Source organism: Littorina saxatilis, linkage group LG11 (assembly GCF_037325665.1).
Source record: "Littorina saxatilis isolate snail1 linkage group LG11, US_GU_Lsax_2.0, whole genome shotgun sequence".
In the NCBI taxonomy this organism is placed as follows: domain Eukaryota; kingdom Metazoa; phylum Mollusca; class Gastropoda; order Littorinimorpha; family Littorinidae; genus Littorina; species Littorina saxatilis.
The window spans coordinates 5,584,212-5,607,329 of NC_090255.1; the positions used below are offsets into that span (position 1 = coordinate 5,584,212).

Sequence of the window (23,118 nt, forward strand, 5' to 3'; positions counted from 1 at the left end):
AGAGACCAAGTACAAGGCAATCCTTGAAGTGGAGAAGGGGTTCAAGGAGAAAGGCCAAATTGCCAAAGAATTTAACGTCAAGCCAAACACACTCTCCACCTGGCTGAACCAAAAGGACAAGATCAAGTCCAATTATGAAGCCTCCAACTTCTCCCCAGCCTCTAAGAGGATGAGAACTGCACAGTACTCAGACGTGGAGAAAGCTCTGGACGTGTGGTTCAAACTTGGAATCTTCCCACCATACCTTCATGAAGCAGAAGAGCATCAAGGACTTCTTCAACCATTAGTTAAACGGTATTGTGACTTTGTATTGAAATTGGATAACTCGAATTCTTTCTAACTCAAATTAATTTCCCTGACCCCTGAAGTTTGAGTAAACGAGGTTGCACTGTAAAATCTTTTTTTACATATATTTTTGTTTCTCTAAATTTTTTCCCCATCTGACATAACATTTTAGCGAAATCTAACCATAAGATTATTGGAAAAAAGCAAAAATGTAGACGACCACCTTTAAAAATCCCTCCTTTTCAAGACCCAATTTTATCAGATTCTTTTTTTCTTTATTTGGTGTTTAACGTCGTTTTCAACCACGAAGGTTATATCGCGACGAGGGAAAGGGGGAGATGGGATAGGGGAAAGGGGGGAGATGGGATAGAGCCACTTGTTAAGTGTTTCTTGTTCACAAAAGCACTAATCAAAAAATTGCTGCAGGGGCTTGCAACGTAGTACAATATATGACCTTACTGGGAGAATGCAAGTTTCCAGTACAAAGGACTAAACATTTCTTACATACTGCTTGACTAAAATCTTTACAAACATTGACTATATTCTATACAAGAACCACTTAACAAGGGTTAAAGGAGAAACAGAATCCGTTAGTCGCCTCATACGACATGCGGGGTGCAGAGAAATAAGGATGTGGAAAAGAAGACTTTTGGTAAGTGAAATAAAGGTGATGGATCCAGTCAGGTAGAAATAAGACAACAAGAAAAGAATTGGAAAACTGCAGGGAATAGTAGGGAGAGTTTTCTTGGAAGGAAATATAGGTGAAAGGACTGGTAAGGCAGAAATAAGACAAAAGAAGAGAAGAAACAGAACCGTTAGTCGCCTCTTACGACATGATGCTATGCTGGGTAGCATCGGGTAAATTCTTTCTAGTCCCAACCAATATGGGACTCCCCCTAACCCGCGGGTTTTTTTTATCAGATCTTTAGGAGGTATTAAAAGGGGGGTTCCACTGTACATCTCCAGTAGCTCAGTCCCACTGTTTGTTTGTTTTTGTTTGTTTGTTTGTTTAACGCCCAGCCGACCACGAAGGGCCATATCAGGGCGGTGCTGCTTTGACATATAATAATAATAATAATAAATGAGCATTTATATAGCGCAACATCATAACTTTACAATTATGCTCTTTGCGCTTGACACATTTAAAATTAAAACACAGTTATACAAGCATTTACATCTACATTCATAGTCAACAACGCTTAATTAAAAGCATACACCTTCAAACATACATTACAAAAGATTCTTCCACTAACTAAATATAACGTGCGCCACACACAAGACAGAAGTCGCAGCACAGGCTTCATGTCTCACCCAGTCACATTAATCTGACACCGGACCAACCAGTCCTATCAAACACTTAAAAGGCATTCATTTCCAGGCAAATCAACAGTTAACACACAGTAACTCCTCAAGCCATGTGGCAGGATGCATAACTCATGAAGGCGTTAAAACTAATACTATTAACTAAAATACTTTCTTTCTTTCTTTCTTTATTTGGTGTTTAATGTCGTTTTCAACCGTTTAAGGTTATATCGCGACTGGGAAAAGGGGGGGATGGGATAGAGCCACTTGTTAATTGTTTTTTGTTCACAAAAGCACTAATCGAAAAATTGCTCCAGGGGCTTGCAACGTAGTACAATATATTACCTTACTGGGAGAATGCAACTTTCCAGTACAAAGGACTTAACATTTCTTACAAATGCTTGACTAAAATCTTTACAAACATTGACTATATTCTATGCAAGAAACACTTAACAAGGGTAAAAGGAGAAACAGAATCCGTTAGTCGCCTCTTACAAAATGGGTCTCCCCCTAACCCGCGGGGGTCTAAAATCTTTACAAACATTGACTATATTCTATACAAGAAACACTTAACAAGGGTAAAAGGAGTGACAGAATCCGTTAGTCGCCTCTTACGACATGCTGGGGAGCATCGGGTAAATTCTTTCTCGTCCCAATCAATATGGGTCTCCCCCTAACCCGCGGGGGGGGGGGGGGGGGGGGGGGGGGGGGACTTTTTGATTAATGGCGCCCACAAAGTAATGATATTCCTTCTCACACACACTCACACGATTATGGTGACCAGTTTCAGTTAACATCATGTTCAATTAATTAGTCACGCAAAGTTTTCTTGCTTCGTAACTACTCATGGGTTAAGGTTTGCAATTACCACACTGAGGTTGAACGAAAGCATGCGGTCCCAAAGTATGCACATAGATCAATCTGATCTCAAAATGGTCAAAATGATAGCGTTTGTTTGTTTGCTTAACGCCCAGCCGACCACGAAGGGCCATATCAAGGCTTTCTTTCTTTCTTTATTTGGTGTTTAACGTCGTTTTCAACCACGAAGGTTATATCGCGACGACCATATCAAGGCAGTGCTGCTTTGACATATAACGTGCGCCACATAGGCTTCATGTCTCACCCAGTCACATTATTCTGACACCAGACCAACCAGTCCTAGCACTAACCCCATAATGCCAGACGCCAGGCAGAGCAGCCACTAGATTGCCAATTTTAAAGTCTTAGGTATGACCCGGCCGGGGTTCGAACCCACGACCTCCCGATCACGGGGCGGACGCCTTACCACTAGGCCAACCGTGCCGGTGTGACTTTAAACTCCCTTTTTGGTAAAATGTTGCTGTTCATTGAGGGCAGGCATGAGTTTTTTCTCCAGTATGTTTTAACATGTGGTTTTTTAAACTCACCTTGTGAGCAAATTTGGCTGTACATTGTTGGCAGACATGTGGCTTTTCTCCAGTATGCCTTAACATGTGCATCTTTAAACCAACTTTCTGAACAAATTTGGCTGTACATTGTTGGCAGGCATGTGGCCTTTCTCCAGTATGCGTTAACATGTGCTTCTTTAAACTTCCTTTCCTAGAAAATGTTGCTGTACAATGAGGGCAGGCATGTGGTTTTTCTCCAGTGTGCGTTAACATGTGCATCTTTAAACTCCCCTTGTAAAGAAATTTGGCTGTACATTGTTGGCAGGCAAGTGGCTTTTCTCCAGTATGTATTAACATGTGGGTCTTCAAATTTCCTTTCCGAGATAATTTTGCTGTACAATGAGGGCAGGCATGTGGCTTTTCTCCAGTATGCGTTAACATGTGCTTCTTTAAATTTCCTTTCCCAGAAAATGTTGCTGTACAATGAGGGCAGGCATGTGGTTTTTCTCCAGTATGCGTTAACATGTGCATCTTTAAACTCCCCTTGTAAAGAAATTTGGCTGTACATTGTTGGCAGGCATGTGTCTTTTCTCCAGTATGTATTAACATGTGGGTCTTTAAATGTCCTTTCTGAGAAAGTGTTGCTGTACATTGAGGGCACACATGTCGCTTTTCTCCAGTATGAGTTAACATGTGGATCTTTAAACTTCCTTTCCAAGAAAATTTTGCTGTACATTGAGGGCAGGCGTGTGGCTTTTCTCCAGTATGCATTAACATGTGCTTCTTTAAACTTCCTTTCCGAGAAAATTTTGCTGTACATTGAGGGCAGGCATGTGGCTTTTCTCCAGTATGCGTTAACATGTGCATCTTTAAACTCCCCTTGTAAGCAAATTTGGCTGTACATTTATGGCAGGAATGTGGCTTTTCTCCAGTATGTATTAACATGTGGGCCTTTAAATTTCCTTTCTGAGAAAATGTTGCTGTACATTGAGGGCAGACATGTGGCTTTTCTCCAGTATGAGTTAATATGTGGATCTTTAATTTCTTTTTATGAGCAAATGTTGCTGTACAATGAGGACAGACATGTGGCTTTTCTCCTGTATGCCTCAACATGTGGTTGTTTAAATGTTTCTTGGCAAATTGTGCTGTATACCTGGACCCATCTAATTCGTAACTTCCTTCTTTCTCTAAAGTTCTACTTCTCGTAATGATGGTCAGTCCGAGCATTGCTCCTTTGTTCTTGGTATTCTGGCTTGTCTCTTTGTCCAGTGATCTCTTTGTCTTATTTGAAGAGACTACAGATGTACCTGCAGTAGCTGAACATGTTTCCACCTCAATTGATTTCACTCTTGCTATCTCACAGCCGAACATGTCAGCGGATTTCAAGTCACTGTGTTCCATACTCTCAACGTTTTGTGCTGAGTCTACTGGCTCTTGTTTGACTTGCACTTGACAATCACAGCCTGTAGACACAGGAGAGAATGCAACGTCTGGTTTCCTGTCCTGTTCATCTTTCACATCGCCAGAAACAATACTCGTGCCACGCTCACACAAACTTGTAGCATGGCTGTCTTCAGCATCTGAACTGCTCGTCTCAGTCAAAGCTTGGAATGCCTCTGTCTTGACCTCAGCTGCTGAATTGCTCGTCTCAGTCAAAGCTGGGAATGCCTCTGTCTTGACTTCAGCTGCTGAACTGCTTGTCTCAGTCAAAGCTTGGAATGCCTCTGTTTTGACTTCAGCTGCTGAATTGCTCGTCTCGGTCAAAGCTGGGAATGCCTCTGTCTTGACTTCAGCTGCTGAACTGCTTGTCTCAGTCAAAGCTGGGAATGCCTCTGTCTTGACTTCAGCTGCTGAATTGCTTGTCTCGGTCACAGCTGGGAATGGCTCTGTCTTGACTTCAGCTGCTGAAAAAGAGGCACATAATTTTTGTGTAATCCATGTGTGTCACAATGAAAAAAGCAACACAACCAGAATTTCCAGATGTGTCAATAAGAAACGCAAAAAAATGTGTCATTGCTTGATTGACAAAATCTCCAACAGTTACAGAGTTAAAATTATTAAACCACAAAAGTTTAATGAAGGCATGTTTGACCTTGCTTTTGTGTGATTATTTTGATGCTGTGACTGTTTTAACACACGGGACAAGCAGGTTTATTGTTAAACACATAATGCGCGCTTGCTGCCAGTCTCACTTTTGAAACAGCCAGGATGCCAAGATTGACACCACCAAAATGCCAGGTCGATTTGCAGCTGGGGGTGATCCAGAAGCGCTGGCATGTGCTTTAACCTTTGCCGTGCTTCCTGGGTTCACCTGTACCCAGAGAAACACTAAACTCATTGTAACTCTGGAACCATTAAAGGTATCGTTTTGAAATTTTAAGTATCTCTCACACACCTAATTTGCTCTCTGTCTGCAAATTTTTAGTGTGTACATGACAAAACATTAAAGTCAATTGATTATGATAATTTACATAAACACTACCGATGGCGCGGGTTCACACAAACCCATACTTTTAAAGAGTAGTAGTGATTGTAACTATCCCTCTGCCGACGGCGCGGGTTCTGCTACACCCATAATTACCAATAGAGCGGCGGAACAGTGTCTGTCTGCCTGTTTGTCTCCAAGAGACTGTCTGTCTCTCTGTCTGTCTGTCCGTATCTCTCTTGTCTGTATGTCTGTTGTCAGTTGCTCTGTCTGTCTGTCTGTCTATCCGTCTATCTGACTGTCTGTCTATCTGACTGTCTGTCTCTCTCTCTCTCTCTGTCTCTCTCTCTCTCTTAGTCTCTCTCTCTCTCTTAGTCTCTCTCTCTGTCTCTCTTTCTTAGTCTCTCTCTCTCTTTCTTAGTCTCTCTCTCTCTTTTTTAGTCTCTCTCTCTCTCTTTTTTAGTCTATCTCTCTCTTTCTTAGTCTCTCTCTCTTTCTTAGTCTCTCTCTCTTCTTAGTCTCTCTCTCTCTCTTTCTTAGTCTCTCTCTCTCTTTCTTAGTCTCTCTCTCTCTCTCTCAGTTTCTTAGTCTCTCTCTCTCTTTCTTAGTCTCTCTCTCTTTCTTAGTCTCTCTCTCTCTCTCTCTCTTTCTTAGTCTCTCTCTCTCTTTCTTAATCTCTCTCTTTCTTAGTCTCTCTCTCTCTCTCTCTTTCTTAGTCTCTCTCTCTCTTTCTTAGTCTCTCTCTCTCTTTCTTAGTCTCTCTCTCTCTTTCTTAGTCTCTCTCTCTCTTCGTCTCTCTCTCTCTTTCTTAGTCTCTCTCTCTCTCTCTTTCTTAGTCTCTCTCTCTCTCTCTCTTAGTCTCTCTCTCTTAGTCTCTCTCTCTCTCTTTCTTAGTCTCTCTCTCTCTTTCTTAGTCTCTCTCTCTCTTTCTTAGTCTCTCTCTCTCTCTTTCTTAGTCTCTCTCTCTCTCTTTCTTAGTCTCTCTCTCTCTCTTTCTTAGTCTCTCTCTCTCTTTCTTAGTCTCTCTCTCTCTCTCTTTCATAGTCTCTCTCTCTCTTTCTTAGTCTCTCTCTTTCTTAGTGTCTCTCTCTCTCTTTCTTAGTCTCCCTCTCTCTCTTTCTTAGTCTCTCTCTCTTTCTTAGTCTCTCTCTCTTTCTTAGTCTCTCTCTCTTAGTCTCTCTCTCTCTCTTAGTCTCTCTCTGTCTCTTTCTTAGTCTCCCTCTCTCTCTTTCTTAGTCTCTCTCTTTCTCTTTCTTAGTCTCTCTCTCTCTCTTTCTTAGTCTCTCTCTCTCTTTCTTAGTCTCTGTGAGTGCACATGCATTTTAAGGAAGGCAGACCCTACGTCACAGACTCGCTTGCAGGAGGTACAAAGGAATAACTCACGAAAGAAAGAAAGAACAAGAAGATTTATGGTTGTTTATTTAGTTAATTATCCAGCCACCATTTCTATGAACTTAAATTCGTTTCGATATTCGGTAAAAAACTGCAAATACACACAAAAAATACACATATAAGTCACAGAATATAATATCAATCCTTACAATAAATTAAACCCTGCAATAGAATACATAAACCACAATTCAACTAACATTCACCTGAAAACAATGAAATAATCTACAAACATTTAATAACATACAAAAATGGCCGACAACCCTTAATCCTAAACGCCAGTCTCCAAAATTGTTAAGTAAAGAAACATACAACTGCGACAATAACAATCCCGTTTAGAACACGTACACATGACTACAATTATCGAAAAGACATAAACGGTACCTTCCTAAAACTGTTGACATTCAAAGGAGAAAAATAACAACACCTGCCAAAACTACTACGCACTAAACTATCGAAAACTGAGACAAACAAACAGACAAACATTAGAAAACAACAAGTCTTAACTAACAGAACAATATTTTACCTTTGCGCCATCAGGCAGGGACTGTTCCTCATGAACACACAAATCCGTGGAAAACACGAGTATAAAAACACAGCGGGTTCGCTACTAAACAAAAAGCGACCTCCTCCCTTCAGACTCAGAGACGTACTAACGAAAAAGAACAGTTTATCCTCGACATCGACTTGATATGCTAATGAGGCTAACAAGAAGAGCAAACGCTCGATCGAGTCACTTTCGCAGTTCTGAATATTATATGAGGCATCAGATGGACAGGAAGAAATTGCTATTCACAACACAATGAGTCACGTTCACATAAAATTTGAGCCCGGTCACTTTTATAGTTTCCGAGAAAAGCCCAACGTTAAGTTGTGTGTTGCCGAACAGAAAAGGCTAGTTATCTCCCTTGTTTTTCTGATAACGTTCGTAAAAGGCTACAGATGTAAATACTTTGATGTAAAGAATAATCCTACAAAGTTTCAATCACATCCGATGAACTTTGTCAAAGATATAAAATGTCTAATTTTTCCTTTGACGCTGACCTGTGACCTTGAAAAAGGTCAAAGGTCAACGAAACCATCGTTAAAGTGTAGAGGTCATTGGAGGTCACGACTAAACAAAATATGAGCCCGATCGCTTTGATAGTTTCCGAGAAAAGTCCAACGTTAAGGTGGTGTCCGGCCAGACTAACACTGACCGATTACATAGAGTCACATTTTCTCAAGTGACTCAAAAACCAAAAACTACTCAAAACTAACATTTGGACACACCCAAAACAACGCTGCTATAACAAGGTTCGAAAACGTTATGGCAAAAAGATAGACAACATACCGAAATAAATACACCCCAAACTACGCCTGATACCTAAGAACATGGACTGCACGGATCATGACAAGCCAAAACAGGGTCGCCTGTTCATAACTGCGGAAAAGAGCAAGTCATAGCCGCTCAAACACGTGCTAACTAAAACTATGCCAAGTTGGTCAAAATACAAGGTGAGCGTTAATCAAGCCTTGTGACCTTCGTGCATCCAGAAAACACAACAAACTACGATGCTTCGTCGAGCACACGTACGTCACGCACATAACACGTGGACGAAACCAAAACAACAGTCACACATGAAACCGGCCGTGAGCAACGGCAGGCACAGTCTCTCTCTCTCTCTCTCTTTCTTAGTCTCTCTCTCTCTCTTTCTCAGTCTCTCTCAGTCTCTCCCTCCCCCTCCCCTGCAAGAAGTCGGTGAAGGGAGAAACTCGATGCACCCACCGAAGTAGCGCTGTGGGTTTCCCTGAACCCACCCCGTCGTTAGAGAAATAAACGGTAAAAACCCTCTTTCAAATGTATGGGTTCAGACAAACCCGCATCGTCGTTAGAGAAATAAACGGTAAAAACCCTCTTTCAAATGTATGGGTTCAGACAAACCCGCATCGTCGGGCGTGTGTAGTCAAAAGCGGCATCCGGCAAAGGTTAACCGTGCATATGTTAACAGTTTATCACCTTCTGCAATATTCTGGTGACATTGGAAGCACTGCAGTTATGCAAGGCGGTGGAATTTTTTGCATTACCCCAATAAGACAAGATCGCAATTTCCTGAAGCAAATGTGTAAGAAAAATAGGAACAGGCTCGGTACATACTGTGCATGCCAATTGGCATGCATTCACCTATTTTTGTTGTGAATACCTTTGCTCTAGCCCTTTAAAGGCACAGTAAGCCTCCCGTAAACCATCACAGAGCTCCCCGAGCGTCTACATACAGTGCAAGCATACTTCCATTTGAACGCTCACCGAACGGGAACATCCTGGCTGCTTTCTGTCGAGCGTGAGAAATTTTCAAAGAATTTATTTTCGTGGACTTAGCCTTTAACGATACTGGCGCCTCATTTTGGTGCTGGCTGTTATGAATATTCAATACCGGAAATCACTCCCGGACAGTATGCCTCCCGTAAACTACTATCAGGCTTTTATAGTACACACAGTACAAACACCCTTCCATTTGAACGCTCACCAAACGGGAACATCCTCGGTGCCCTACGTAAAGAGCGAGCAATTTTTAAAGAATTAATTTTGCAGATTGTCAAAAAGGAGTTACTTTCCTTCGGGTCTCATTCAGAAAAGCCCGGAAGCAGGGTCACGCAAGGGTCGTAGCAGACGACGGTTTATCAGTACATATCGCCGTTCCTCTCAACAGTCAAAAGCCATCACTGAGTTCTTGTGAACCACAGCCGTTTGTTTCGTGCATAAAAACGTGCTATTGTAGATAAGCTCACATCGAGTCGCATTCAAATGACTAACTGACGACTACATGGTGAAAAAGGGAAACTGGATCACACGGGTTCACAATGGCTCAGGGGTAAGATAAACCACGCAAAAATAAATTCTTTGAAAATTGTTCGCTCTTTACGGAGGGCACCTAGGATGTTCTCAATCGGTGAGTGTTTAAATGAAAGGGTGTTTGTACTGTGTGTAAAAGCCTGACCGTATCTGTGATGGTTTACGGGAGGCTTACTGTGCCTTTAACAGTGTAAAGGAAGAAAACCGTGTTTTTATCATGGCACCTTGTTGTGACCTGTTTTTGTGGAGCGGTATTTGTAAAATAGACTGTTCCTTGGAAGAAGCATGCACGAAGTACGTGATCAGTAACTGATTGATTGTAAATAATAGTCTCACCGAACCCTGTTTTATGGAATGTTGTTGGTTGGTCAATATGGTGACCTTTTACCTTTAAAATGAACTATTCCATGTTAGGATTTTGTTTTCTATAAATATTACTGTTTGACTTTCTCTCATCAGTCGGTCTGAGGGTTTTACGGAAGAATTTGGATATTTGTTCTGTAAATGTATCAAAGTTAACAAGTGAACCAATGGAGTGTTTCTTGTGATGTTTTTATTATAAAGTCAACGTAACGTGTTTGGATACAGTTTTATCTAAAGTTTGTGAATAGTCTTGTGCCCTTCGTTTGAGAGTCTACACGTTTTGGTACTCTGGACAACGCACACAGTGCATAAGGTAATTTTGTTGTTATGTACTTGTTTGTGTTGTATTTTGGTCGCCATTTTGTAATTTGTTTGTTTGTTTATTTGTTGCTTAACGTCCAGCCGACTACGCAGAGCCATATCAGGACGAGGAAGGGGGGGATGAAGGGGGCCACTTGTCAAGCGATTCCTGTTTACAAATGCACTAACCCATTACTTGTGTCCCAGCAGGCTTTAGTAAAACTAAATTAATACCTACTGGAAGATTACCAGTTTCCAGTATGTTAAAATAGGCTTAACCTATCTACTGCTGGACTTACATCAGAACACTAACAGATTAAACTATACATGAATCGCGAGACAAGCGGCAAGAGAAGAGATTTTTGGAAAAAATACAGGTGAATGAGCAAGGCAGAAAAAAGAAAAGAATTCATGAAGAAAAAGAGAGCATGACAGGAAAGAGGAACCAAAAATCTACCTAACAGCAAACTAGAAAGCTCCTGCGGTTCCAAAAACAGGAGGGGCCTTTAATTTCATAACCGCAGTGCCCACTGCGGGAGCCATTTTGTAATTACTTCATGAGTTTTTATGTATAACGTGAGTTGAGGTAGTATCTTTTTTTTGTAACTTTGAATAACGCAGGAACGTTGTCTTGTAGAGATCTTTTAGTATGACAGTTTGTAATTGTATTCTTGGCCTGATGAGTCAACGTTTGTATTTTCCGTAACGTAGCCATTTTGGTTTGTAACGCATTTATGCTAAGTTTCTTGAGTATTCTTAGTGTTTATTGTTTTTAACGTAAGAAACGTAATCCTTTCTTAACCTTTGCCGGATGCCGCTTTTGACTACACACTCCCGACGATGCGGGTTTGTCTGAACCCATACATTTGAAAGAGGGTTTTTACCGTTTATTCCTCTAACGACGGTGCGGGTTTGTCTGAACCCATACATTTGAAAGAGGGTTTTTACCGTTTATTTCTCTAACGACGGGGTGGGTTCAGGGAAACCCACAGCGCTACTTCAGTGGGTGCATCGAGTTTCTCCCTTCACCGACCTCTTGCAGGGGAGGGAGAGGGGGAGGGAGAGGGGGAGGGAGAGACTGAGAGACTAAGAAAGAGAGAGAGAGAGAGAGAGAGAGAGACTAAGAGAGAGAGAGACTAAGAAAGAGAGAGAGAGAGAGACTAAGAAAGAGAGAGAGACTAAGAAAGAGAGAGAGAGAGAGACTAAGAAAGAGAGAGAGAGACTAAGAAAGAGAGAGAGAGACTAAGAAAGAGAGAGAGAGAGACTAAGAGAGAGAGAGAGACTAAGAAAGAGAGAGAGAGAGAGAGAGAGAGACTAAGAAAGAGAGAGAGACTAAGAAAGAGAGAGAGAGAGACTAAGAAAGAGAGAGAGAGAGACTAAGAAAGAGAGAGAGACTAAGAAAGAGAGAGAGAGAGAGACTAATAAAGAGAGAGAGAGACTAAGAAAGATAGAGAGAAATAAAGAGAGAGAGAGAGACTAAGAAAGAGAGAGAGACTAAGAAAGAGAGAGAGAGAGACTAAGAAAGAGAGAGAGAGAGAGACTAAGAAAGAGAGAGAGAGAGAGACTAAGAAAGAGATAGAGAGAGAGACTAAGAAAGAGAGAGAGAGAGACTAAGAAAGAGAGAGAGAGAGACAAAGAAAGAGAGAGAGAGACTAAGAAAGAGAGAGAGAGACTAAGACAGAGAGAGAGAGAGACTAAGAAAGAGAGAGAGAGACTAAGAAAGAGAGAGACAAAGAAAGAGAGAGAGAGACTAAGAAAGAGAGAGAGAAAGAGAGACTAAGAAAGAGAGAGAGAGAGAGACTAAGAAAGAGAGAGAGAGACTAAGAAAGAGAGAGAGACTAAGAAAGAGAGAGAGAGAGAGAGACTAAGAAAGAGAGAGAGAAAGAGAGACTAAGAAAGAGAGAGAGAGAGAGACTAAGAAAGAGAGAGAAAGAGAGACTAAGAGAGATAGAGAGACTAAGAGAGAGAGAGAGACTAAGAAAGAGAGAGAGAGACTAAGAGAGAGAGAGAGACTAAGAAAGAGAGAGAGAGAGACTATGAAAGAGAGAAAGAGACTAAGAAAGAGAGAGAGAGAGACTCAGAGAGACTAAGAAAGAGAGAGAGAGGGACTAAGAAAGAGAGAGAGAAAGAGAGAGAGAGACTAAGAAAGAGAGACAGAGAGAGAGAGAGAGAGAGACTAAGAAAGAGAGACTAAGAAAGAGAGACAGAGAGAGAGACTAGAGAGAGAGACAGAGAGAGAGACAGTGAGAGAGAGACAGAGAACAAAGAACAAGAACAACAAACAAACAACAAATCTTTAATTGTCTAAGGCCACAGCCCCTTACAATAGTGGTTAAAATAACAGCAATAGTATCTGCACAGTTATAAATTATAGTCACGCATAAAATTCAACAAATACATTAAAACCCTGATGACATATCACTGAACCTCATTTATAAGGGTTCGTCTCTTCTGTAGCATGAAGAACACAAATCTGCTGAAGCTGTTCATCACATTTTCCTCATTATTGCCACAGAAATACACAAGTTGTTGTTGCAGCGTCTTAGAGTTCGAGATTTTCAAATACTTTGCTCGAAGGTCTTGATAAAAAGGACATAAAAATACAACATGGTGTTCATCTTCTCTATCAGCTGTACAGAGAGGACAGTTTCTTGTCGTTTGGTTTGGTGCGTACCGAAACTTGTGAGCGTTGATTTCGGATACTCCTGCGCGGAAACGAGTAAGAGCAACTCTGTACTTAATATCTTCGATTAATTCAATGTATTTCTCTTTTTCCAAGCATGTTTTGTAACAATTATAAATGTCAAAACGTTCACTGCATTCTAAAAAGGAGAACCATTCTTGACAAAAACAATCTTGTAAACGTCTTTTAAACTCTTGTAAGAAACACTTCTCATTCCCAACCGTTCCGTACATCCACACAGCAGCAAAACCATTACAACATAAAAGACTCTGCACATGTGAGACCCAATTTGTGTGGCCCTTCGATGCCAAATTACATAAAGCTTTATATGCAATCTTGGAATATCTTGAATCAGGTTGCTTCAGCAGTGTAAACCAGTATTTCACACATCTGACTGCAGAGTTAATATACAGCGGATGTCTTCCCAATTCACCATACACAATGTTGTTTGGAGTTCGAATTGTCACTTTCAGAAACTTTTTACACGCAAACAGGTGGACCCTTTCCACAGAGTCATACTTTCCATATCCCCATAGCTCTGAACCATACAAGAGCATAGGAGCGATCCGTGCGTCAAACAGTTTGAAAAACACCTTTGCCGAATGAGAGAGAGAGAGAGAGAGAGAGAGAGAGAGAGAGAGAGAGAGAGAGAGAGAGAGAGACAGTCAGATAGACAGACAGCCAGATAGACGGATAGACAGATAGACGGATAGACAGACAGACAAACAGAGCAACTGACAACAGACAGACAGACAGAGAGATACGGACAGACAGACAGAGAGACAGACAGTCTCTTGGAGACAAACAGGGAGAGACACTTGTTTGTTTATTTGTTGCTTAACGTCCAGCCGACTACGCAGAGCCATATCAGGACGAGGAAGGGGGGGGGATGAAGGGGGCCACTTGTCAAGCGATTCCTGTTTACAAATGCACTAACCCATTACTTGTGTCCCAGCAGGCTTTAGTAAAACTAAATTATTGTTTGTTTGTTTGTTTATTTGTTGCTTAACGTCCAGCCGACTACGCAGAGCCATATCAGGACGAGGAAGGGGGGGATGAAGGGGGCCACTTGTCAAGCGATTCCTGTTTACAAATGCACTAACCCATTACTTGTGTCCCAGCAGGCTTTAGTAAAACTAAATTAATACCTACTGGAAGATTACCAGTTTCCAGTATGTTAAAATAGGCTTAACCTATCTACTGCTGGACTTACATCAGAACACTAACAGATTACAGAATACAGAATACAGAATACAGTATTTATTGAGCCAAGTGACATTAAAAAAACATTTAAAGCACAAGGAATTTAGCGTAGTGTTGGTAAAATCACGCACACACACACACCCACAATTAAACTATACATGAATCGCGAGACAAGCGGCAAGAGAAGAGATTTTTGGAAAAAATACAGGTGAATGAGCAAGAAGGCAGAAAAAAGAAAAGAATTCATGAAGAAAAAGAGAGCATGACAGGAAAGAGGAACCAAAAATCTACCTAACAGCAAACTAGAAAGCTCCTGCGGTTCCAAAAACAGGAGGGGCCTTTAATTTCATAACCGCAGTGCCCCACTGCGGGATACTGGAAGATTACCAGTTTCCAGTATGTTAAAATAGGCTTAACCTATCTACTGCTGGACTTACATCAGAACACTAACAGATTAAACTATACATGAATCGCGAGACAAGCGGCAAGAGAAGAGATTTTTGGAAAAAAATACAGGTGAATGAGCAAGAAGGCAGAAAAAAGAAAAGAATTCATGAAGAAAAAGAGAGCATGACAGGAAAGAGGAACCAAAAATCTACCTAACAGCAAACTAGAAAGCTCCTGCGGTTCCAAAAACAGGAGGGGCCTTTAATTTCATAACCGCAGTGCCCCACTGCGGGAAGACAGACACTGTTCCGCCGCTTTGGTAATTATGGGTGTAGCAGAACCCGCGCCGTCGGCAGAGGGATAGTTACAATCACTACTACTCTTTAAAAGTATGGGTTTGTGTGAACCCGCGCCATCGGTAGTGTTTATGTAAATTATCATAATCAATTAATTTTAATGTTTTGTCATGTACACACTAAAAATTTGCAGACAGAGCAAATTAGGTGTGTGAGAGATACTTAAAATTTCAAAACGATACCTTTAATGGTTCCAGAGTTACAATGATTTTAGTGTGTCTCTGGGTACAGGTGAACCCAGGAAGCACGGCAAAGGATTAATCAATGAGTGTTTGGTTATTGTAACTGTTTTGTGTTTATTTTTTCCCTGTTTGTTTTTGCGTTTTGTTTATGCATTTTTTTTATACCTTTGCCATGTCTAATAATTTGTTTTTTTTTCTATTTTTCTTTCTGCTTAGTTTTTTTACAGCAATACATATTACTGAATATCGCAATATGCAGATTTAATAAACCAGTATTTTTGCGCGTTTATATCGCTTGTAACCTGTGTTTGTCATTTCGAATGAAAAATTTCTAGTACCAGCCTCGCACACGAAGGCGCGCACACATACATTGGAAACTACAGTTCATTTACACGATAAGTTGATTTTGGATGATTTGTTGAAAAGTCACTTTGTGAAACGATAAAGGTTCATTCCTGTGCAAATGTTTTTTCCTTTGTGTTTGAGACCCCCCAAAATGAAGTTGAAAACAGGGTTACGTACGCATCGAATGTTGTCACGCTCACTTAGATTTGTCCAACCTCTGTTACAATAATTCTTTTGCAATCATGTCAACAACTCAAGTGCAGAAGATACAGAAAATGCATTCATTCAACCGAAGACACGCTTTGGACGAATTTGATGCCGCCGAGTTTTTTTGTGTCACACGTGATGCGTTCGTAACTGCTGTTTTCATTATAAAGCTAGAATCAATTCAACTGAATAAAAGCATACATTTTCACGTTTGCCCCTTTGTTAATCCCCCAGCCATATAGATGCGTGACGCTTTTTCACACAATTTTTCGTGAATAATGACGCCTTTCACAAAAAAAGAAGAAGTTGACATTTTGGAAGGGTACATTCGTAACGCCCTTTGCTATCGGCAGAGATGCAGACCCCGATTGCTTGGACATAGCCAATTTCTCCCCATCTATATATATAAACGACTTGTGTCTGTCTGTCTGTCTGTCTGTTCGCGATGCACGGCCAAGGTTCTCGATGGATCTGTTTCAAATTTGGTGGCCATATTCAGGTACGCCCCGGACACAATCTGGTCGATGAGATATTTCAACACGTGCTCTCAGCGCGCAGCGCTGAACCGATTTTGGTTTTTTTTCTGGATCCATTTCCAGTAACTCTTCCTTATCTTCTCCAGTATTTTCAGCGTTTATCTCCCTTCCTTCGTATGGCGCGATACAGTATGAGAAGCAGCTTCGGATATTCTTGTTCCGTTACTATTTTTAGAAGGTCACCGCAGTGTCCAGAACGCTTTCCTTGCACCCGTAAGTTGTCCTCACTGTAAAAGTGCAAAGGTCAAATCAATTTATAGCCACGCGAAAAATACACTGTCATCTATCTCTATATATTTATACACATGGATAAATATATACAGCTTCTCTGTGTGTGTGTTTGTGTGGGTGTGTGGGCAACACCTGTGGATTGTAGAGTTCTGTTTGTGATGTGGTCTGGCGGCTTTGCTGTGTCTGTATGTTTCTCTGGGCTGGTCAGGGACTCGGACATGGGGCTGTGGGTATAACTCTAAGCCCAGATAATCACATCAGCGTGTTTCAGTTTGAGGTCGTCAGTGACTCCCGCCATCCCTCCTGATTGTAGCGACTACGCTCTAGACAACATATCCTCACCCTAGGCTCACTAGTCGCCAAACTGTACATATTGTTTTTATTACCACGGCCTTTGTGGCTCACATCTTAATCCTTTTATTTTTAAAAAGTTTTGAGATTTATTGTTCGTGTTCCTCTTACTTGCTCAACTATTTGCTTTTATTGGTGATCCTGAAAGGTTCCACTTTTTAACTCGTTTTGAATTAAAAAAAAAATCATTTTACAAACCCGTTATTCAAGATATAGAATACAGACTTATAATTCTTACCAAGAAACATCTTAACCACTTTTCATTTTAACAAATTCCACAGAGCATTATCAACTCAACCCCACCCCCTGCCCTCCTCTCCTTATTTTTTATTTCTCTCTTTTTTCTTCTTTTTTTTGAAAGTGGACAAACACTCAAGTCCTTAATGGCTCAAAACCGTAGGACTTTTAATATTAATTTTAACGTGTCTGTATGTTCTGGCTTTCCTCTGAGAAGCCATAGGACTTTTAATATTAATTTTAACGTGTCTGTATGTTCTGGCTTTCCTCTGAGAAGCCATAACAGTTTTAAAAGGGCTTAGAGATAAGCTCTAAATTACTCAATCCTGTTTGAGTGGACTACGCCTCCAAAAGTGATTGTGGTGTTTTGGCACTCGGTTACATTCGGCGGCGTCGACAAGGATGGGACTCGACATGATATGATCAGGAATGGCATTATTGCCACTGAATCATTTTCGTGCTGTTCCCATTCCACGAATCTGGGAGGGACCTAAGCTTGGCGGGTCCATGGTTCTTCGCCGGTGTACGGTGCGCCACTCAAGCCGGGTATTTGGCTCTACTTCTTCCCGGCGAAGCGGGCTACCCGGCGAAGCGGGTATTCATCTAGTTATGATTATGTACGTGCCAATGTTTATTTGAAAGTATGTACACACACGAAAAATTTTAAATGATAAAAAAAATATGTTGGAACAAAATATTGAAAAAGTATTGAGAAAAAAATATTCAAATAAAATATTGAGAAACAAAAATCAAATAATTTAAAAACCCTCCTTATAGATGCTTATCAAGCACTAATGAGTACAACATTCAATTACAGCCGCACTCGCCTAAACGAAACATGCTTAAGCAAAAAACTCGGATATCTGAAACCAAAACCAGACCTCCCTCTTGTAAGACTATTTCTAATTCGGATAAGCCAAACTCTGTCAAAAAATCGCTAACTCAAACACGGACATCTAAAACGTGATTTTGACAGATAAGCCAAACTCTAAACATTGTCGGAGAGACATTATTTAAATTTTTGCTTGAAACACGCTCAGAAAGTTAAAACGAAGAGAGGTACAGTAAAGCGTGCTATGAAGCACAGCGCAATCGCTACCGCGCCAAACAGGCTCGTCACTTTCACTGCCTTTTGCACTAGCGGCGGACTACGTTCAGTTTCATTCTGTGAGTTCCACAGCTTGACTAAATGTAGTAATTTCGCCTTACGCGACTTGTTACATTTAGTCAAGTTTTGACTAAATGTTTTAACATAGAGGGGGGAATCGAGACGAGGGTCGTGGTGTATGTGTGTGTGTCTGTCTGTGTGTGTGTGTGTGTAGAGCGATTCAGACTAAACTACTGGGCCGATCTTTATGAAATTTGACATGAGAGTTCCTGGGTATGATATCCCCGGACGTTTTTTTCTTTTTTTCGATAAATACCTTTGATGACGTCATATCCGGCTTTTTGTAAAAGTTGAGGCGGCACTGTCACACCCTCATTTTTCAATCAAATTGATTGAAATTTTGGCAAAGCAATCTTCGACGAAGCACGGGGTTTGGTATTGCATTTCAGCTTGGTGGCTTAAAATCTTAAATGAGTGAGTTTGGTCATTAAAAATCGGAAATGTGTAATTAAAATTATTTTTTATTAAACGATCCAAAAACAATTTCATCTTATTCTTCGTCATTTTCTGATTCCAAAAACATATACATACAGGCAAATCCGGATAAGACGAAATTGAAGGGACCGAATTGTTATTGTGTCCTATCCGAAATTTCGACTTGGTCATAGTACCGTGAACTACGAAAAAAATCAAAGAGACCGCTTGAGTATCAGTCAAACAACTTGTGATAATGCATGTTTCAGCTACTAGGTACTGCCCTGCCTTTGATCTGGCCCACACACAGATTTCCACTCTGTTAAACTCGGTCACTGACCGGTCACTGACCCCCATGCAGGAAGTGTTTCCTCTCTCAGATATGACAGGGGAACCACCTCTCATGGCAAAAACTGGGTCATTGACCCCTGGGAAGAAGGTCGTGTCTGTAAACAAGGCCACCCAATGCCTTTGATCTGGCCGCACACACAGAGCACACAAGACTGAACAAAGACTGAATGAGAGGCAACCCACAATTTGAATTCTTCTTCTTCCGTATAGTAACCACGTGGTTCACCCGTGAACACACACAAACACACACTGTGAGTACCACTCGCCTCTCCTTACTCCTCGCCCCCTCCTAACTTCACTTCATACTTTATTGCGTGCCGACTGACCAGTCGGTGTGGCGTCCGTGTAGAGAAGAAGGGAATAAGGTTACACAATGCGCTAGTGTGAGACGCCAAGTTTCGTGTTTCGAGTTGCTGTAGTAAATATAGAGTAAATTTTGTCTTTGGGACTGACTTTCTGTTGTGTGCTATCCGTCTTTCGACTTACGAAAGAGAAATCCCATTTCGAGCTCAGGGTACTTTGTACACATAGATAAAGAGGGATAATTCCGGACCAGAATTTCTTTGTGTGCTAAGCGAAGTTTTGACTTAACCGTTTGTGAGTTAGCTGGATTTGCCTGTATGTTATATTTATACTTTGTTTTTTTTTCCCCCGAATGCCAAAAAAAGTCTAGGGTCGCGCGAAAAAATAAGGTCGGTCGGGATACTGTAAACAAACTTTTTTTTGTTGTTGACCTTATGCATCTCTAAAAAGCTACTTTGTTCTAAAATTTAAAGTCACGAGAGGCCACCTAAAATGCTAAAATTCACTTTCGGCTGGGCCCCCTAGACCCCCAGCAAGGGCTCTTTGCACCCCGCCGGAGCCTTAGCGGCCCCTGGACCCCGGCCTTCCAAAATGTTCAGTCCCAGCAACATTTTGGGCTCCCACCCATGCCACTACCAACTTCATTGTTTGTTGAATGTCTTGATGAGCTACTCACAACTTTTGTTGAAATTGTAAATGATTGTTTGCAGTCTGGATCATTTTCCTCTGTTTATACATCTGCTCTTGTGAAACTGCTACTAAAAAACAGTCTCTTGATCCAAATCAGCTGAAGAACTATCGCCCAGTTTCAAATCTCCCATTTCTGTCAAAAATCGTGGAGAAAGCTGTCTTACAACAGTTACTGACTTGCTTGAATTTTAACAACCTGCTCAGTGTATCCCAATCAGCGTACCAACCGTTTCACGGTACTAAAACAGCCCTAGTCAAGATTATGAACGACATCCTGCATGCCCTTGATCACGATAAAGTGTCTCTTTTTTGACCTTGCTGGACTTGTCAGCAGCCTTTGACACCATCGATCACGCGGAGGGAGTCCCATATTGGTTGGGACGAGAAAGAATTTACCCGATGCTCCCCAGCATGTCGTAAGAGGCGACTAACGGATTCTGTTTCTCCTTTTACCCTTGTTAAGTGTTTCTTGTATAGAATATAGTCAATGTTTGTAAAGATTTTAGTCGAGCAGTATGTAAGAAATGTTAAGTCCTTTGTACTAGAAACTTGCATTCTCCCAGTAAGGTGATATTGTACTACGTTGCAAGCCCCTGGAGCAAATTTTTGATTTGTGCTTTTGTGAACAAGAAACAATTGACAAGTGGCTCTATCCCATCACCCCCCTTCCCTCCGTCGCGATATAACCTTGAACGGTTGAAAACGACATTAAACACCAAATAAAGAAAGATATTTTTTTTATGTTTAAATAGTATGGTTTTTATTCATAGTTAACATGTAAAGCGCGGAGAGCACAATTTATTGTGTTTCGCGCTATACTTGGCCAAAAAATTATTGCAACAAATTTCAAACCCAAATTAAAGCATTAATCCCTGTGTCATTTTATTACCACTTTATATGCCAGAGAAGGCCGTTTACTTAACCTTCAGGATCATCATTTGGATTAAATATTTCTTTAACCGGGATCACGTGGCCGCCGCTCAAGTAAGGGTACCCTCAAAATCGACCAGACAAAAGCGGAAGATCCGAATGAAAAATTGACAAAAAATCACAATAGGCAAAACTTTGCAACTTTGACATACGAGAAGAAAGTCAAAACAATTATCTACCCTGAACAGATTTGTTTTGCTACCTTGCATATTTCGCGTGCCATGCTATTCCTACTGATTCTTTCTTTCTTTATTTGGTGTTTAATGTTGTTTTCAACATTCCTACTGATGCAGGTGTCGATCGCAAGAGCGGTCAAAAACGGGACAAGGCCTCTTGCGGGAAGCAGGGTGCGGCTGAGCGGAGGTCCTAGTCTGCTTAGACTGAGCCTGCTTAGGCGCGGCCTGCTTCTGCTGCTTCAGTGACTGAAGAGCAAAGGAAGAGAACTGAGTGTCTCTGTTGCTCTCAATCTCCTGCTTCCTGGCATCAGAGGCCAGGTGGCCGAAGAGAGAGCCCTCGACAAAGGGCGTTCCTTGTCGACTCCTCAGTGAACTGGGAGTGGGCAAGGAACAAGTCCCTTCTGCATGTGCCGCGTGGGCTTAGTGCAGAGAGGACAACCTCATCTGCTCTTCGTTCACCCTAGCAAGTGTTGAGAGAAGAGTGGAGATGTCTCCCGCATCCTGCTCTTTACTAAGAGTAAAGGGCGCCAATGACTCCGTAAGAGCCCAAGAAAGGGCTCTAAGGAGCGTCTCCGAAATGGAACTAAGTTCCAAGAGCTGTCTGCCAACTTCTACAGAAGAGGAAAGAGTCCGCTCAGAAAGAGGCAAACAAGAGTCCTTCTTCAAGGGCTTCGTGAGAAGCGGGAGAAGTTCCGGTGTGACCTGCAAAGGTGCACACGGAAGGGCAAACAGCGAAAGTAAGTTCCGGGACAACTTTGGAATAGGCAACTTCCTCTGAGCCGCGAGGGGCACGAAGGAGGAAGCCTGAACAGGAGAGGCGAGATATTCCAGCGCCAGTTCCGGAGCTGAACCGTGCGGAACCAGCAACGGAACTGAGACCGAAGGGAGACTGCTGCCGGAAGGCATGGTCTTGGCGAAAAGCCTTGAGAACTGAAACGCCACTGAGGGCAACTCAAGAAACCGGAAGTAGCTATTTTTCTCCTTCGCCAACCGGAAGTCAGCCATTGCTGAAGGCGCGGCCGCAGAGGGCTTTGCCGAAGACGCAGCTCCTTCCGGAAAATAGCGGGACGTGACCTCCGCGGCAGCCTCAAGGGCAACCTTGAAGCTGGCCGGAGCCCCCGAGAGCGTCTGCTCATCGTCATCGGACCTGGAGTCCGAAGCGACCAACGAAGAGGGGGGGGGGGGGGGGGGTGGCGCAAAGCCACCAGAACCCAAGAAAGGACGCTGCATAAAGAGGCAGGAAGACTCAAGTCCGTCCTGCTGGAAGTCAACCGAACTCATATCCTGACTAAGAGGAAGCTGAGCAGAGTCAAAAACCAAAGCTGGAGGCCGTGAGGCATCAGCAGACCCCATCACCGAAGTGTGTGGCAGCTGCTGGCTCACCTGAGGTCGGAAGCCTGTAGAAGCCGGAGAATCCGGGCGGAGTCGGAAGTGCATCTGAAACAGCGGCGCTATGCCAGATCTGTTGCTGCACAGAGTGAGGGCTGAAGCCCAGAAACCCATAGGTATGACCTTGAGTCAAACCGGAAGTGACAGTAGCCTGTGCACTCAAGGAATGACCTATATGACCTTGAGTCAAACCGGAAGTGACAGTAGCCTGTGCACTCGAGGAATGACCTGTATGACCTTGAGTCAAACCGGAAGTGACAGTAGCCTGTGCACTCAAGGAATGACCTGTTAATCGGTGAACCTACGCTTCCGGCCGGAACCGGAAGCGCAGCTGTCGCGGACGACTGCTGACGTAAGGCAAGGCTCGAACCGGACGTGACAGTAGCCTGTGCACTAGCCGATGAACCTTTTACTTCCGGCCGAAGCCGGAAGCAGCTGTCGCGGACGACTGCTGACGTAGGTCGAAGCTCAAACCGGACGTGACAGTAGCCTGTGCACTAGCTGAAGAACCTCTACTTCCGGCCGAGGCTGGAAGCAGCTCTCGGCTGGAAGCAGCTGTCGCGGACGACTGCCGACGTAAGTCGAAGCTCGAACCGGACGTGACAATAGCCTGTGCACTAGCCGGTGAACCTCTTCCTTCCGGTCGAAGCCGGAAGCAGCTGTCGCGGACGACTGCTGACGTAAGTCGAAGCTCGACCGGACGTGACAGTAGCCG

General features: G+C 42.4%; 1 protein-coding gene across 1 annotated transcript in view; it reads right to left on the reverse strand.

The window, feature by feature from the left end:
• Positions 1-2,285: 2,285 nt before the first annotated feature.
• Positions 2,286-23,118, reverse strand: part of LOC138979605 (gastrula zinc finger protein XlCGF58.1-like) — a 29,683-nt gene continuing 8,850 nt past the window's right edge. Inside the window, exon 3 of the mRNA XM_070352316.1 lies at positions 2,286-4,858. Within this exon, the coding sequence (XP_070208417.1) occupies positions 2,931-4,858 (1,928 nt within the window). The 3' untranslated portion in view covers positions 2,286-2,930. The remainder of the gene's footprint in view (positions 4,859-23,118) is intronic.